The following is a 15831-nucleotide window of genomic DNA, read 5'->3' as shown; positions in this document are numbered from 1 at the left end:
CCTTAGCCAGCACGGAGGTTCCAGGCCCCGCCCTTCAGAGACCACAGCCAATCCGGAGTCCGCGACCCGGCTGCTCGTATCGCCCCGCCTCCCTCACGGCCACGCCCCGCCGGCAGTGACGTGCCCCGCCCCACAGCCGCGGGATTCAAACTCCCGGAAGCGGTCTCTCTAGCGGAGGGTGTGATTTGGCCGGCGCGATCGCCGCCCTTCGCTTCAGGTCCCCTCAGGTTCGGAGAGGCGACCACCGAGGGTGGCGACCCGCGGCCAGGGCCCTCCGCCCCGAAGCCCGGCCGGACCGCGAGGTCGGGGCGTCGGTGGGCAGATCGCGTCACCGGGACACGATCTCCGCTAGCCGGGTTACATGCCCCCCTTTCCTGGCGCCCTCTTCGTGCCAGGCGCGGAGCCGGGCGCCTCACCACAGCCGTCGTTTCGACCCGTCCCTTCAACTTTACGGTGGGTATTATCGCTCCCTCCCTGTGATTTGGCCAAGGCCTTGCTTCTTGCCGATTAATGCTTTTTAATTCTACAAACATCTTCGATTTTGAGGAAAGAAAACAAGTGCCTCTTTTTGCAGTTTTCCTTTGCCCGTCTGTCTGCCCTTTGAGCGTTTGAGGGTCTTTGTAAGCTTCGCATTCCCTTGTAAATGATGTGGCTTGTAAAAGATGCCTGGTACAGCTTGCTGGGTGGAAATGCTGCTTTGGCCACCTCTTGTCCGGCATGTCTGACATTTCAGCCCTATACATTACTTTCTGAGCACCTGTTGTTTGGCTCTATGAGTGGCAAAGTAATTCAAGATCGGTCCCTGAAACCACTGTTAAATACATGAAAAAGGCTGGGAGGAGTCTTTCTGAGTACCAGATGGTGGTCTGTGTCACTCACTAGTTCGCAGAGGGGTGGCTTCCTGCAGGCAGGCGCAGCTGGCAGAGCAGTTTGAGCAGTGGCTGGGCTGGCGTTGGCTATCAGGGGAGGCCAGTGAGTAGGACTAAGAGGGGAGGGGCCGGGGGGATCCTAGCGGGTTGTAGGCCAGAAGGTAGAAGTCAGGGTCTCTCACTGCGGGAGTTCTGCCCAGAGGTTCCTGCCAGGTCTCCTGATCGACATGGTTCCACCATTCTGCACTTCAGTGACTTGCTTGAAAAGTGGTCAAGGTGGCATCAGCAGAAGCACACTGCAGAGAATCTGCCATGGCAGCAGCTGCAGACATTCTCAGTTGGCCTTTACCTCAAATGATTTCCTAGGTAGCTTCCTCTTTCATCTCAGAATGGGCAGAGCGTCTTGGGCTAATCTTTTGGTAACTGATCTGTTTAGCTCTGTCTCCACAGTTTTGATAGTGTCAGGCTCTGATTTGTATTGGATGGCACCAAGTCACTTCCACAGAGACCGCCCCACTACCTTATCTAAGCAAGGCTCCCCTTCCTTCACGACTGTTATCTGCCATTTCCTGTATACTGTAGGCTCACCAGTATTTTTTTTTTTTTAATGCATAGAGGAGTTCATAATCCTCTAGATTTCTTAGTCACATCACCATTTTTTTTTCCTTAGTATCTATTAGGTGAGAACATGGTTTTAAACCTCCTAATGAAAGCCATTTTGGGGCCCTCCCTGGTGGCCCAACAGGTTAAAGCCCAGAACTGTGAAGCTGTCTTCAGCCACTGCAGCACCAGTTCGATCCCCAGCCCTATAGGTGATCCACATGGCACCGCAGACCTCTCCTGACTCGCCCACTACTCCCCTCAGCAGTGTCCTTCATCCATCTGCCTGTTCTGCTCCCCACTCTGTCTCTGGTGAATCCTCTCACCGCCCCTGCACCTCTGGCCTATACCCCAGCTCTTGCATGCATGCATAAATCAATCTTTAAAAAATACACTTTTACTATATACTTAGTATGTTTCACTGTATCTCTTGCTCTAAGAATTGATATCATACACTTATTTCTAAACTATAATCTAATATTGCTAGCAGATATACAGCTTCTCCTCACCTATTCTTAGTTTCTATTATTCTTGAATTCATTAAATATTGTGGCTCTTTTTCTTATAAACCTTTAATCTTGAGTTATCTTCACTTCCCACTGTGCTCTTAAAATTGACTATTTAGCAAGATCTGAAGTAGGCCTATTTTCTAAAACAAAACATACCTTTTGTTTGGTAATGACATTGTTATTCCTATATACTCAGATTTATATTACTTATCACTAGTTTTTTATTCCTGCATAAAATATGTTTTTGATTGTGATGTGCTCCTTTCGGGTTTCATCTAATGGCTTAATCATTGGTTATCCCTCCATTTTTTGTTTTTAACAAGACTTTTCTATTGATGTTTGACACACAAAAGTATAGAAGTTGACATCTTTTTAAAGAGCAAATGCTCCCCATGTGTCAACCACCCAGATTTAAAAATGTAAATTATTGCCAGCAACCTCCCCCTATACCTATACCTATGGTTTGGCTATATCATTTCTATTTGGAGAGGAAGTTCCTTCTATTTTGTAGGTAGGTTATCAGACCTTTTCAAACCTGAGTTTTGAGCTTTTTAAATTTAAGCTTATCATTATGTTTTTATTTTATAGGTAATTTCAGAGATGTCTTCCAGAAGTCCCAAAGTTTTAATCAAAACTAAGTGGGGATCAAAACCCACCAATTCCAAATCAGAAACTGCATTAGAAAAATTTAGGGGAGAAACTGCAGCCTTAAAAACATCAGTGGATGAAATCACAATCGGAAAAGGGAAGCTGACTGATAAAGAAAGACACAGGCTTTTGGAGGTAAATGGCATTATAAATCCTTAACTTATAGTAAGCTTTGTTGCCAGAGATGAGAAAGTATTTTCTCAGTGATTATCTAGTTTATGGAGTTCAGACTTCAATGTGAATATTTTAAAACTCAACTTCTGCTTTTTGCCAGCTTTTCAAGTAATCTTTGTTTTTAGTTTTTTTTTTTTTTTAGTAAAATCATTGCCATATATTGGCATTTTGTTTCCTGTTAAACTGTATTTCAGATTGCCTAATTTACAGTTTGTTGTGGCATGGTCATTAAAGCAGTTATAGAGTTATTAGAACTGGAAGGATTTAAAATTTTAATCATTAACTTACTTTTAATTTCTTTTTGCCAAAGTAGCTATATTGCTCATATTTAGAGGATAAGTGGCCTGTATTAAATAGATTAATTGGGTTTCTTTACATTTTGTTTTATAGGGGTATCATGAAACAAAATGATGTATTATTTTTTAACATAAATTAAGCATTGAGAAATGATTCATCACCAATTCATAGACATTATTTTATAATCTGGTGAAGGAATCAAAATAACTTCCCTGGGATATCTCTTACCAGTTTATTCTTTATAGACAAACACTTTTCGGCTGAATCAGTTCAGTCTGTTGAAATTAAACTTCCTGTAACTTCTGCCTATTTGGTTGGCAACCATTCAAGTTAACTAAAGTTACTCTTACTTTCACACACAATCATCCAACTAAGTTATCCCCACTGTATATTTAAACAATTTTTTGCACCCCCTCATGCAAGTTTTTAGTTTTATATTAGAAGATAAAGTAATTTTGTGAACTTTTTCTGTCAGCTCTCGCCTGATACTTTATGGCTGCAGCAGTTTCTCCAGCATGCCTTCTTTATCTTCCAGTCCTTCAAAAGGATAAATACCTTAGAGGCGTTTACCTTCTAGATTTGATACCAAATCACTTACTAACAGGATTCAAGTAAATGAATACACTTTTATCCAAAATTACAGGTTACTGTAATTTTTAAGTTCTGTGCTTCTTCTTCAGTGAACATGTATGGAGAGATGATTATCCAAGTGAGATTACTCACAGATACTCAAGTGAGAAGCAGCTTTTCGTTAGCCTTCTCTCCCTATTCTTCACAGAGTTTTGTTTTTGTTTTGTTTTTGTTTTTCTTTGTATATGTGTGTGTTTGTTTATGCCCATCTACTTCATATATATTTTAACTACAGCACTTAGTATTTGGCATTAATGTGCTGGTTTAGCTTTCTATGATCTCTCAGAGAGATCATGTGTTCTTTTTTGGCTATGATATTTAGTAAAATGTAGGCTCCATATATAATAAATACTTCACAAATGCTTGTCTTAGTGTATTGTTTACTTTCATGTTTGTCCTGGCTTTTTTCTAAGATTCTTCTTAGTTTATATCTAGAAAATTCAAGTCCTCGAAGCTGAGAGTGAAAAGAATGCTTATCAACTCACAGAGAAGGATAAAGAAATACAGCGACTTAGAGACCAGGTGAAGGGCAAATATAATACAACTACATTGCTTGAACAATTAGAAGAGAAAACTAAGGAAGGTGAAAGAAGGGAACAGTTGTTGAAATCCTTATCTGAAGAGACAGATATATTGAAAAAACAGTTGTCTGCCACAACTACAAAACTTGCTGAACTTGAAAGCAAAGCTAGTACACTTCGTATATCACAGGTACTAATAATTTATTTAAATCCAGATTTTTTTATTTCTTATGATTCATAATTCTTATGAAAATGAGTTTATGAAGCATTCTTATCAAGTGATGAAACAGTGTAGTTTTCCAACAAGTCATTTGTTTTTAAATAGTCCAGTAGCCTTTCCATAAACAAAAATAGGTACTAGAACATTCTCACTCCCCACATTGTGTATGTGTATCTACAATTGCCAAGATTTTATTTAGCTCTTATTTCAATAGTTTGTACCATGAAACACAACAAGCTTCATTTTGAGGTTATTTTTCACATTTAAGACATAAAATATGAAGCTAGTATCCAGTATGCTTTTCCTAAAGACTTGTGCTTCCCTCTCCCTTTGGTTTTGGTCTCTATGGTAGCAGAAAGAGCAAGGATTTGTGGGTAGGCAGTTCTGCCACTTACCACTTATGTGTGACACTGAGCAAATTCCCTAACCTTGCTAACCTTATTAGAATTCACCAGAGCCCTTTCTTAAGTCTTGGTATCCACATCAGTACAATAAAAAAATATATAAATGAACTAGTTTAGTGCTTGGCATATAAAAAGTGCTCAATAAATAATATATTGATCAGACCTTTTAATTCTTTTGAAAATTTGGACATTTGCACTTATTATAGTATAATTTAGAGTATTTTAACTATAGCTTTTAGATATCTCAGTGCTATTAAGAGTCTGTCTTAATCTTCCCTTTAGAGTAAACAGGGACCCAAGCTGTACATTTAAGTGTACTGTCACATAAATGACAAAAATGTTTCAAAGATGAGTTCAAAGAAGTTTTTCTAAAGGATTTTCACAGAGTAGGAGCTCATCCTGAAACATTACAATCAGATCCAAAGAGGCTGACTAAAATTTTTCCTGAGAACTCAAGAATTAGTTTTCCTACTTTTGAAAATAGAAAGGCAAATCTTGGAAGAAGTTATTTTTAAGAATGAATTCTTAAACAGAAAGATAAATTCTTTATCTTTCTCTCATGTCAGAGGTGTGATGAAGGAGGCCTTGTCCACAGAGTCAAAGTGATTGCTAGGTTCCTCTCCTAGTTGCTCCCTGGTCCAGCAGGGAGGAACCCTCCTGCGCTTATGGCTGCCAGCTAGAGAGCACATGTGTAGAATTGGGGGAGGTTTTATCAGGCCTGGTATTAGCCCCATTCTGTTATACAGAATTTAATCATGACCTCACTAACCACAAAGAATGCTGGCTAATGTAGGCTTACAGTGTGCCCAGAGAACCATGGGAAGGGGTTGGTGGACCAGTTCTGTCACACTTCCACCTATAAGACTAAACAGGGAGAAAGAGCTACGTACTACGTAAGTACCTATCTCACCTTTGGAAAGATTTTGAACTTTCTTGCCAGCATTCATAAGTCTCTTTCCTTATAGTTGGTAAAAGACTGAAATACAATATTTGTGAGATTATTGAATAGGCCAGGTTCTTTAATCACTGACTTCCCCTCTTTTTTTTCCTTTATGAGAAAATGAAGGGGGAAAAAAAGAAATTATGTTTTGCGTTCCATACCACCTAATACTGATTAATATGATTACAAATAGAATTGTAGAAATCAACTTTCACCTTTTATTTTATGATTACTTTTGTAGATTTAATTTAAAAAGCCCAGTTGAAAAAAAAAAAAGCCCAGTTGTTTTGTGAAAACTTCTGGGCTGTTCATGTGCACTGAGAGCTATTCTGGTGATTCTGCCATACAGAGGGCCTCAGAAGTGAAGGTAGACATGAATCTCAGGGTTTCCAACTCTGCTTAAGAAGCTTTCCTGAGATCCTGACTCCCTTCTGGTGCTTAGCTGTAACATGGCAGGCTGGTTCATCGGGTATACTAAATCTGTGAACTGTATCTGTTTTTTATTGGAACTAAATGTAATGAGGCAACTTCTATTGATGTTAAATTTAACAACAATATTGGTTTACTTATAGACTATGGCTACAAGCTGTTTCAACTCATCAATGAGTAATATTCATGAAATGGAAATACAGCTGAAAGATGTAAGTTTATTTTCCTTTTGTTATTATAGCTAAAAAGGGACTAATTCATTTACTCTTGAATTTCATGGACATTAACAGCACTGATGCTATGATTTGAAAAAAATCACTTTCCAGGCATTTAACAGGGCCAGTTCCTTTAAGTATGGTCTCTGTAGGCTAAAAAGGCCTAGAAACTACCCATCACTACCAAATACTTCAACATCTTTTCTCTACCCAAACCTAATTTGCCCAACTATTTTATACTGTAATGTAATTTATAGTTTCTTTTTATTTATGCAAGAAATACTTTTCAGTATAAAATTTTTCCTTTGGTACCAGGATTTGTTTTCATAGTTTAAACAGGAAAAGCATTCTTTCTATATTCTTACTTCTTTTCTCTAGAATGTGATTGGAGGTTATTATTTCAAATCTATGTCCTAAATGAACTGATGGGGTTTCATTGGGAATTGAATAAATTGAGGGCATAGGATTATTACTTAGTTTATTTTTCTAAGTTTTGATATCAAATATATGAGTATAAAATTCTTCATTTAATTATTAATCCCTAGGTAGATATTTTGATACCAGAAATATTACCAGCAGGTCTGCCTTGGTTTAAGCATGTTCTTAAGATTCCTGTTTTATTTTATCTAGCACATGTACCCTAAGGTCTATTTGATCTTAAGAGAAGAATTTAAATCTTTGAGTTTCTGAATAAGGGCATGCTTCAGCACCCTTATCAAAATAATTTACCTAGAGGTAACTAAAGTAAAGAAGAAACATAATTTTTCAAGAGCTATCAAAATCAGTTTCTGTGGTAGACTGACCTCTTATCATTCTACTTCTAGCAGTGCTCCCTCATTTGGATGTGCATATGTGCCAGGAATTTACCTTCCACACCTGCGCTCCCCTTTATGTACCGCTCCAGCCATGCTGGAGAGACTCACCACCTTTTCTCTTTCAGCTCCCTCCGTGACACTTTCCCCTGGTCTTTACTGGTCACCTCTTGGGTCTGGGGTGAGGGGGCTGGGATAGAACAGAGAAGATCAGAGCTATAGATTTCCTTAGCCATTTGTTTAAAATTATAGCTCTCAAATAATTCTAGTCTCCATTTCCTACAATTTCCAACTTGTTCCATATTATTGTAAACTTAAACTCTATTTATCTTGTTTATTGTCTGGCTCTTCTATTAGAATATAAGTTTTATGAGAGAAGGATTTTTGCATATTTTATTCACTGTTATGTCTAGAACATTTGAAAGAATGAGTGGAATCTTGTGAAATTTTGCAAATTTAAGTACTGTTTCTTCTAGTAAGGTACCTGAAAATAAAAGCTGTTGTCTTAAACATACATGTAATTTTTAGACTTCTTAGTGTTAACTGTCTCAAATATTAAAGTTATTCTTAGATAATGAAATGGTGTACCTTTGTGTCCAGTTTTTCTGTTCTTTTTTATCTTCCCAATGTATTTAAAGATCACCTTGTTCTTCTGTGTTCTGCTTCTTAGGAGACTTTTAGACAAATAGAGTAAAATTTAACCCAACTCACCTTCAAATGGTGAGCTAGACTGAGCAAAGCCTCTCATACTCAAATATGTATGCTAACCTAGGGGAGCTACATAAAATGCAGCTTCCTGTACTGTTGATTGCGGTCGGTCGGGCCTGAGATTCTGCATCTCCAACAAGCCCCATCCTGCTGCCTGTGATCCATGGACCACCCTTTGACAACCATTAGCATTTGAGGAGTGAGAGGTGATTGAGCTCTGGTCATCCCTCAACAGATCTTTTAGGCCAGGAGAATTTTTGGAGAACTTAGGGAGCAGAGAAAGAGTCATCTCACTCCTCATAGTCCCTATGCTCCTATTATATGACTTTTGAAAAATCAGTATTTCTAGTTCTACATCTTTCCTCAAAGCTCCTACAAAATTCCCTATAGAAGTTTGCCTACCCATTTTAAGAATTGGTTATTTGTTATGCTAAAATAAGCCCTGAAACCCTGTTTACCTTTGTGAAGGCCTAGCGCTATATCATTCCTTAGCCACCATTAGGTTCACCTCACATGTTGAAGTAATTACATGTAGCTAATACTGTAAACAATGCCCAGTGTCAGTATCTTCCAGACTAGAATGACTCACAGGCAGTTTTAGTATTTCTTAATTTTAAAGATCTGTTTTTTAAACATAAGATGTGGGGAAGATTATGATAATAAACAATGATTTTAAAAGTTTTATTTGGAAAAAATTTAAATTTACAGAAAATTTACAAGGATGAAAATGGTATATAGAATGTCCATATACCCATAACCAAAATTAAACCTATGTGCTCTATTTTGCACATATTTTCTTTCTCTTTGAATTTCCAACCACATACATACAGTATGTTTTTGGAACTATTAAGAATGAGTTACTTCTATCCGTAGCCTGTGTACTTTAAAGTGTCTTCCTAAGAACGAGGGTATCTCTTGCATGACTCCAGTGCAGCAATTATAAAAAATTCAGTATGAGCAATGTACTTCTGTGTCATTTACCATTCAGATTTATGTTATGTATAACACATTTTATGTTATTTATGTTATGTATAACACATTTTATGTTATTAAAATGTATGTTAACATTTTAATCCCTGTTACAAGTTTTCCCCAAGGAATATTTAATATATCAAGCCAGGAAGAAACATTTTAGCATCTTTAGAGGGCTTCACTTTTGCCCACTCTGTTTCTATGTTGTTATTAATAACTTAGATAGAAAGCTTCAATGCTTGACTAACAAATGTAAAGATTACATAAAACTGAAAGATAACTGACACAATGATGGATACAAAAATAATATCAGTATTCATTGCTAGCCATCAAATAAGAGCGGGTACACAGAATTCAAGAAGAGGTAGGGGGCAGAAAAGTTTACTACCTGACTGAAGTAACATTGCCATCATGTGGCGTTTTAGGATATTGCACTTCAAACCTTAAATCAACAAATACTTGTTTTCAGAATTAAGTAATGTGTAGCAATTAGTAAATAATTTCTAGACCTTTCTCTCCCAGCACTAGCAAATGAATCATCTTCTTTGCTACCTTTCAACTTGAATCTGCTCCCCATTTCTGATAACAGAACTACCACCCTGCCTGGAAACACTGGGGGCAGGAGAGGAAGCAGAGGGCTAATGTGTAGTTGCAGGGGATTCTGGGTTGCTCTGGCAGGCTCCTTTGCGTTTGCTTTCCATAGAATTTCCAGGCATCAAGTGGTTGAGAATAGTGAGTCACATAAGAGCCTATGTCATAAATGTGCACACTCTGGGCCATATATTCCAGCTTGTTTTATCCACCAAAGTTAATGTAGCTTTTTATGTGCATATTTGCTGATGTCTTGCCATAGATCAGTGGTAGGAGCCACAGAAATTGTAGGTGTGATTTTATAAGCGTTTCAAACTTATGCTTTGTGATCTGGTAGGACTATCAGCACATATATAATTTGAGGGGAAGATGAACCCAAAATGAAAAACTTTTAGCAATAATAGTAAAGTGAATCATTTTCCATGTCTAACTGCTTATTTTAATACTGTCATCCAAAAAATTTTTTACACACATATTATAAGCAGCACCTAGAATCCTTCATGGACTTACTATCTCTTTGAGAGATACAGCAAACACATAAAGAGCCAAAGATGGTTGGTAAATAATATTTAATTATTAATTGCATGTGTGTGTGTATGTGTGTGCACACACATGCCCCTATACAAACCAGGAGAGTGATTCTAGTTTGGGGTTTTTAATTGAGTTCTAAAAGATGTAAAGAGTGAAAATTAAATAAGAGAAGCAGCAACTACTTAAGTTTGATTTTCCAGGACACTGAGACAGGGTTAGAAGTGCAGATAACTTATGGGGGAGCAACATCGGTGAAGGGAAAAGGAAAGAAGCCAGATTGGGCAGGGGATTGTCAGAACAGAATGCGAACCTGAGCTGAATCCTATGTTGGGCACAAACAGGTCTTTCTTGCAGGGTTTCAGAGCAGTGCCGCTCTTCCTTGGCCAGTAAAGGCATTCGGTTTACAGAGGATGATGAGGAAGTAGGTACAAAATATGCTGTGTGTAGGCAACAGAAGACAAATGAACTAAACCCCATGCAAACATCTCTTCACCATGTTGTTGGTATCTTGAAGGTGTGTCACATTAGGATATATTTCTGTGTCATAAACCATACACTGGTCGCCTCAAATTAGTCTAGAATATGAACCATAAGAGCTTTTATGTGCTAGAAAAGAATGCATCACTTGGACTTCCTTGTCCAATTTGTGATTTTGTAGAGTTTTTTATATTTGTACAATAAAAAAATGTATTATTATCATCATGTTTTTGTATTTTATTTTGCTGTTGACTTTTTTTTTGTAATTTTCACATTGAGGCACTGGAGAAAAATCAACAGTGGCTTGTGTATGATCAGCAGCGAGAAGCCTATGTAAAAGGACTTGTAGCAAAGATCTCTGAGTTGGAACAGAAGTTGGAAACAGTTGCTCATTCACTCCCACAGCAGAGCAAAAAGACAGAATCAGAAGGTACTGGTATAAAAATGTTCTTTTGGAGTAGGCCTGCCTGACATTTTCCAAAAGTAGAGATTCATCAAATTTAGATTTTTATAGATGTGTTAGAAAGTAAAATAAGCACGTCTTTTAGCCCTTAAATAAAAAATGCCATTTTAGGGAATCTGTTTTATTTCTCACTGATTTCATGAAAGAGGGCATGAGCCCCATGGTAAAGGCACCTGCGGTAGCTTTGAGGGCACATTAAATTGTCTCCACTGTGCACCCCACCCCTTCTGTCTCCTTCAAAGTCCTCCAACGTTTCCCCCAGAGCTGGCCTTGTCACCTGCTATCTTTCTTCCTCTTTGCCCTTTTAGAATTTATTTATGTCAATCCCAGGAGAAAGAATACATTTTATAGATGATTCTTCCGTCATTTAAATCTCACCAGAGAACTGCAATAATTTTGAACAATGCTGTCTTTTTGCCAAGTGCTTTGCATTTTCTCTAGCATCATCTCAGTTGAGTTTCACAAAAACCCTGAGAAGCGTGGCACTTTATGGAGCAGGAACTAGGCTCGATAGTTCAGGTGTTGAGCTAAGAAAAGAAGGAAACCTCCCATGCAAAGTGGTTGTTAAAAGACTGGCAGCCCTACTGGACTAAAGCCTGGGATTCTGTAGGAGTGAGCTGGCTAGTTATCGTGGGTCTTCACTTTGAAATGTTTACAACAAAGCTAATGCTAAGTAGAAAACGCAGAAGGGAATGTCTCTAGAGATAATCAAAGCTGTTTATCCCTAAAGTGACAAAATTGTTAACTGCATTGTCTTAATAACTTTGCTACATTAAAAGTAAGATTTTAACTCAGGTTGAATCTAATTTTTTGCTCAATATTAGCAGAGAAGAGCCCTGTTCCACCATTCCCATCCATCCTGATCTCAGTTTCCTCCCCCAGCAGGTTAGCCACTTCTAACATTTCTGTTTTTGATTTTGGTAATTAGCTCTATCTCTATAAATATGAGCTTACATCCTTTTCGATTTGTCCTTTTTAAACATTAGTGAGTTTCCTTCCCCTCCGAATAGTTGTTATTTCTATTTTCAGTCTTCCATGTATTAGTTTTGCAACTTCAAATAGTGAAACCAAACTGTCTGTTTCTTGTTCTGCAAATATCAGCTCTGTCTCTTGACTCTTCATTTTGAAAGGTGAGAAAATAAGGTGATTTTGTTTAGAGAAAGAGTTCATGTTTGTCTTCTCAGGAATATTGCCTATTTTATAAAGTCAGTTATGCCCTGATGTGTTTGTAGGTTATCTTCAAGAGGAAAAGCCAAAACATTACAGCCATCTTTTGACAAATGCAAAGAAAGAACTTGAGGTTGAACGACAAACCATCACTCAGTTGAGTTTGGAACTTAGTGAGTTTCGAAGAAAATACGAAGAAGCCCAAAAAGAAGTTCAAGATTTAAATCAGCTATTATGTTCACAAAGAAAGGCAGATGTCCAACATCTGGAAGATGATAGGCATAAAACAGAGAAAATACAAAGGCTCAAGGAAGAAAATGATATTGCTAGGGGAAAACTTGAAGAAGAGAAGAAGAGATCTGAAGAGCTGTTATCACAGGTAAGCCTACCCAGTAAGGTTTCCATGACTTACAATTCAAAGTTTTCAGTGTCCTTACACTAATGTCAGGGACTATATTAACAGATAGTAAATGAGCAAAGAGCAAAGGAAGCTTTTGCCAGCTCATGGGCGTTCATATTTAGGAATGGAAACAGACTATATGCAAGCACCTACATAAATAAAGAAGACAACGCAGGGTTCTGTGACAGAGAGATTGGGGGTCTTCCTCAGAGGACGGTGCGTGTACAAAGACCTGATGCCATGAAGAAAACCAGCAAGATAAATGCCTGGGAAATCCCCCTAGGCAGCAGGAATTGCATCTCAGAGATTCTGAAAAAGGAATGGGTCTATGTGAGAGGCTAACGGCAGGTACGGAGCACCAGGAGTGTAGGGGCTCTTCCGAGGCTGGCACCTTGATCTCGAGGACACTGTGGTTGGGTTCACGTGGCACCTTCCGTATTCTTGTTATACTCACAGCTTTATGCCAGGCAGTGTCAGTAATGTTGAAATTACAGAGTTAGGATTACAGACTTGGACTACTACTCGCGCAGAAGTTCACTCGTTTAAATTTTGCTTGGCAGCATAGAAGTCTGAAAACCCATTTGGAGTCCACACTTACACACTTGGTCTCCAGTCCAGCATGGACTCACCTAAGGGTGTTCATGTGTCAAACTGATCATCATAACCTCTTCTTGCTTTTAGAAAGCTTTGGTGAGGATTCATTGAGAAACCATGAAAGTGCTTTGTAAACTAAAAGTCTAGGAAAATGTTATGGCTGCTATTAGTCATTTAGAAATCCCCCAGAAGTTAAAGCAGGAAAAGGTCATCTGTAGCATTTGCCTTCTTAGTCTTTACACCCTCACTTCTTCCTCGAGGGGTGCGTGGTGGTATTTACTAAAATTAAGCAGAAGTGACTGAGAAATTAGCTTCAACTCTGTGCTCAAGGAGGCGAGGCAGTACTGTGTGTCAGCAGCTCCGGGAAGTAGATGTGCCCACTGCAGAGGTCAGTGCTGCTTATCGACCTCTGGGCCTTTGGTCTGGGCCTCAGGGAACCCTGGGCCTCAGTGGTGCCATCAGCCCCTGGCATCCAACAGCTCCGGTAGCCATCACACAACCAGCTAGGGCTCCTAGCAGGTGCTGTCCCAGCTAGAGATGTGAGGCTTGTGAAGTGAACTGTTTGTGCATCCCAGGGCGAATGATTAAAGGCCTGATGTTGCTAAAAGGTTCCCCGTGACAACACTGGTTCTGTTTACACCCCACAGATGCAGTTTCTTTACACCTCTTTGTTAAAGCAGCAGGAGGAACAGAAGAGGGTAGCTCTGTTGGAACAACAGGTACTCACTGGGCTTAATTCACCTCAACTTGCTAGGAAATCGACTTTTTCCTTATGTTTACACTAGGTTATGGAGAACATTTTGAAAATTGTAGAAAATATGTTGCTTTTTTTTCTTTTTTAACTTTAACAGAAAATCCTTAAAGAGGATAGATGCCTCGCTATCTATCCCTGTTGCTGTTTTTATGCCAAAGCAGATTCCCTGGGGTAAGGAGCAGTTTTCTTGATAGGTAGATGTTCATCCTGGCAGAAGATTTTATTCTTCTGCAAATGACTTCTGTAGTTCCTATTCTGACCTGACAGGATTCCCTAGTAACTTTAAGCAGACCTCAAAGAAACCATTTATTCTCAAAATTACAGTTTAGAGGTTTTTAATACCTTCCAAACTAGGGAACAGCCATCTCTTTCCCTTCCTTCACTGCCCGATAAAAGGAAGAATCCTTTTAATCCTAACTTGTTAAACTATTTCCACTCGGTTATATACATTCAGGCACTGACTTTGCTTGGATGAACCAAATCTTCAGCTATAATCATCTTCATTTCTCACCGTTTTTCTGTGTTCAGATGAATTCTTGCTACAGTGGTACAGCAGTGTTTCTAATGCTAATAACAAAAATACAGGCATCCAGTCAAGAGAATTATACAGTATGTACTAACTATTGTCTTGTCCTGGGCATTTTTCCAGATGCAAGCATGTACTTTAGACTTTGAAAATGAAAAACTTGACCGTCAAAATATGCAGCATCAATTGCATGTAATTCTTAAGGAGCTCCGAAAAGCAAGAAATCAGATAACACAGTTGGAATCATTGGTGAGTCCAGAATGAATAAATTAAAACTTATTTTCTTTCTCTTTGTGCCACCTTTCATTTGCATGTCAAACCAGTTCCCAAACTAAGAGAATACAGCTTAAAGAACATCTATTTCTGTACTTTCCTTTGTGTTCTTACTGTCCATCATTTTTGTAGCATGCTGTAAAATACTCACTTTTAAGCTTTAATGATTATTCTAAGTTCCTCAGGAGAAAAATCATGAAAAAGAAAATCTCAAAGGTATTATACAATATCTTAGTCATTTCTGTGTATAATCTATTTACTCTGCCAAAATTCTTTTCTGTTATTAATTCCATGTATTAAGCTTGCTGAAGTTAGTGTCTTTTTACAAAACTAGCAAATTTAGTCAACATTGCACACAGGCATACTTTATATTTGACTCTAGGCTTTTCAATAGAACCTGTTCATATAAACACCCAACTAGTAATTCCTGGACCACTTGGTTAATTTATAACCACCTCCGATGTTACCACCCTAACGTGGTGACCAGAGGTTCAAAAGAAAACCTGTGTGCAGATCTGAGCAGGCACCACATTGTACAGCAGGCCTGATAAACAAACTGTTTGACATTTATTTTTTCAGAAGCAACTTCGAGAGTTAGCTTTCACGGAGCCATTGGTCTCTTTCCAGGGAGAGAATGAGAACAGAGTAAAAGTCGCCTCACCAAAAAGCCCTGCTGCTGCACTGAATGAAAGCCTGGTGGAATGTCCTAAGTGCAATATCCAGTATCCAGCCACCGAGCATCGAGACTTACTCGTCCACGTTGAATACTGTTCCAAGTAGCTGTGTGTCAATACTGTGTCTTACTTTAGCTTACTGGTCATTTCGAATTACTTATTTCATCTTTTTCATAAGAAACTGCCTGTCAGCCTTTGATTGGCTTGGAGTAAACCATTGTGTTTTTGTGAATGCTGAGATGACTAACATTTTGCACTGTTAAAAGTACTTGATGGGGAAAGATAGTTCAGGTTATTGCTTATAGGTTAAATCTATTGGCAAGCAAACAAATGTTTTATGTTTTTTGAGTTTTAAAAGCTCAAAGTAGCGAAGTAAAGCGCTTTTCTATATTTTCAAGCTGTGGGCATCTATAATTCCAATTTAGATGTCCAT

General features: G+C 38.6%; 1 protein-coding gene across 1 annotated transcript; it reads left to right on the top strand.

The window, feature by feature from the left end:
- Window positions 1–426: 426 nt before the first annotated feature.
- Window positions 427–15617, top strand: CEP55 (centrosomal protein 55kDa). The gene is made up of 9 exons (XM_004680618.2): window positions 427–453; window positions 2567–2761; window positions 4163–4438; window positions 6385–6453; window positions 10827–10977; window positions 12243–12556; window positions 13819–13890; window positions 14575–14700; window positions 15304–15617. Exons 2-9 carry the CDS (start codon window positions 2579–2581, stop codon window positions 15502–15504), a joined length of 1392 nt encoding a protein of 463 aa, XP_004680675.1. The 5' UTR covers window positions 427–453; window positions 2567–2578; the 3' UTR covers window positions 15505–15617.
- Window positions 15618–15831: the final 214 nt, after the last annotated feature.

This window comes from Condylura cristata, unplaced genomic scaffold (assembly GCF_000260355.1).
Source record: "Condylura cristata isolate star-nosed mole 26May11 unplaced genomic scaffold, ConCri1.0 scaffold00011, whole genome shotgun sequence".
Classification (NCBI taxonomy): domain Eukaryota; kingdom Metazoa; phylum Chordata; class Mammalia; order Eulipotyphla; family Talpidae; genus Condylura; species Condylura cristata.
This window is presented reverse-complemented; position numbering and strand designations above follow the sequence as displayed.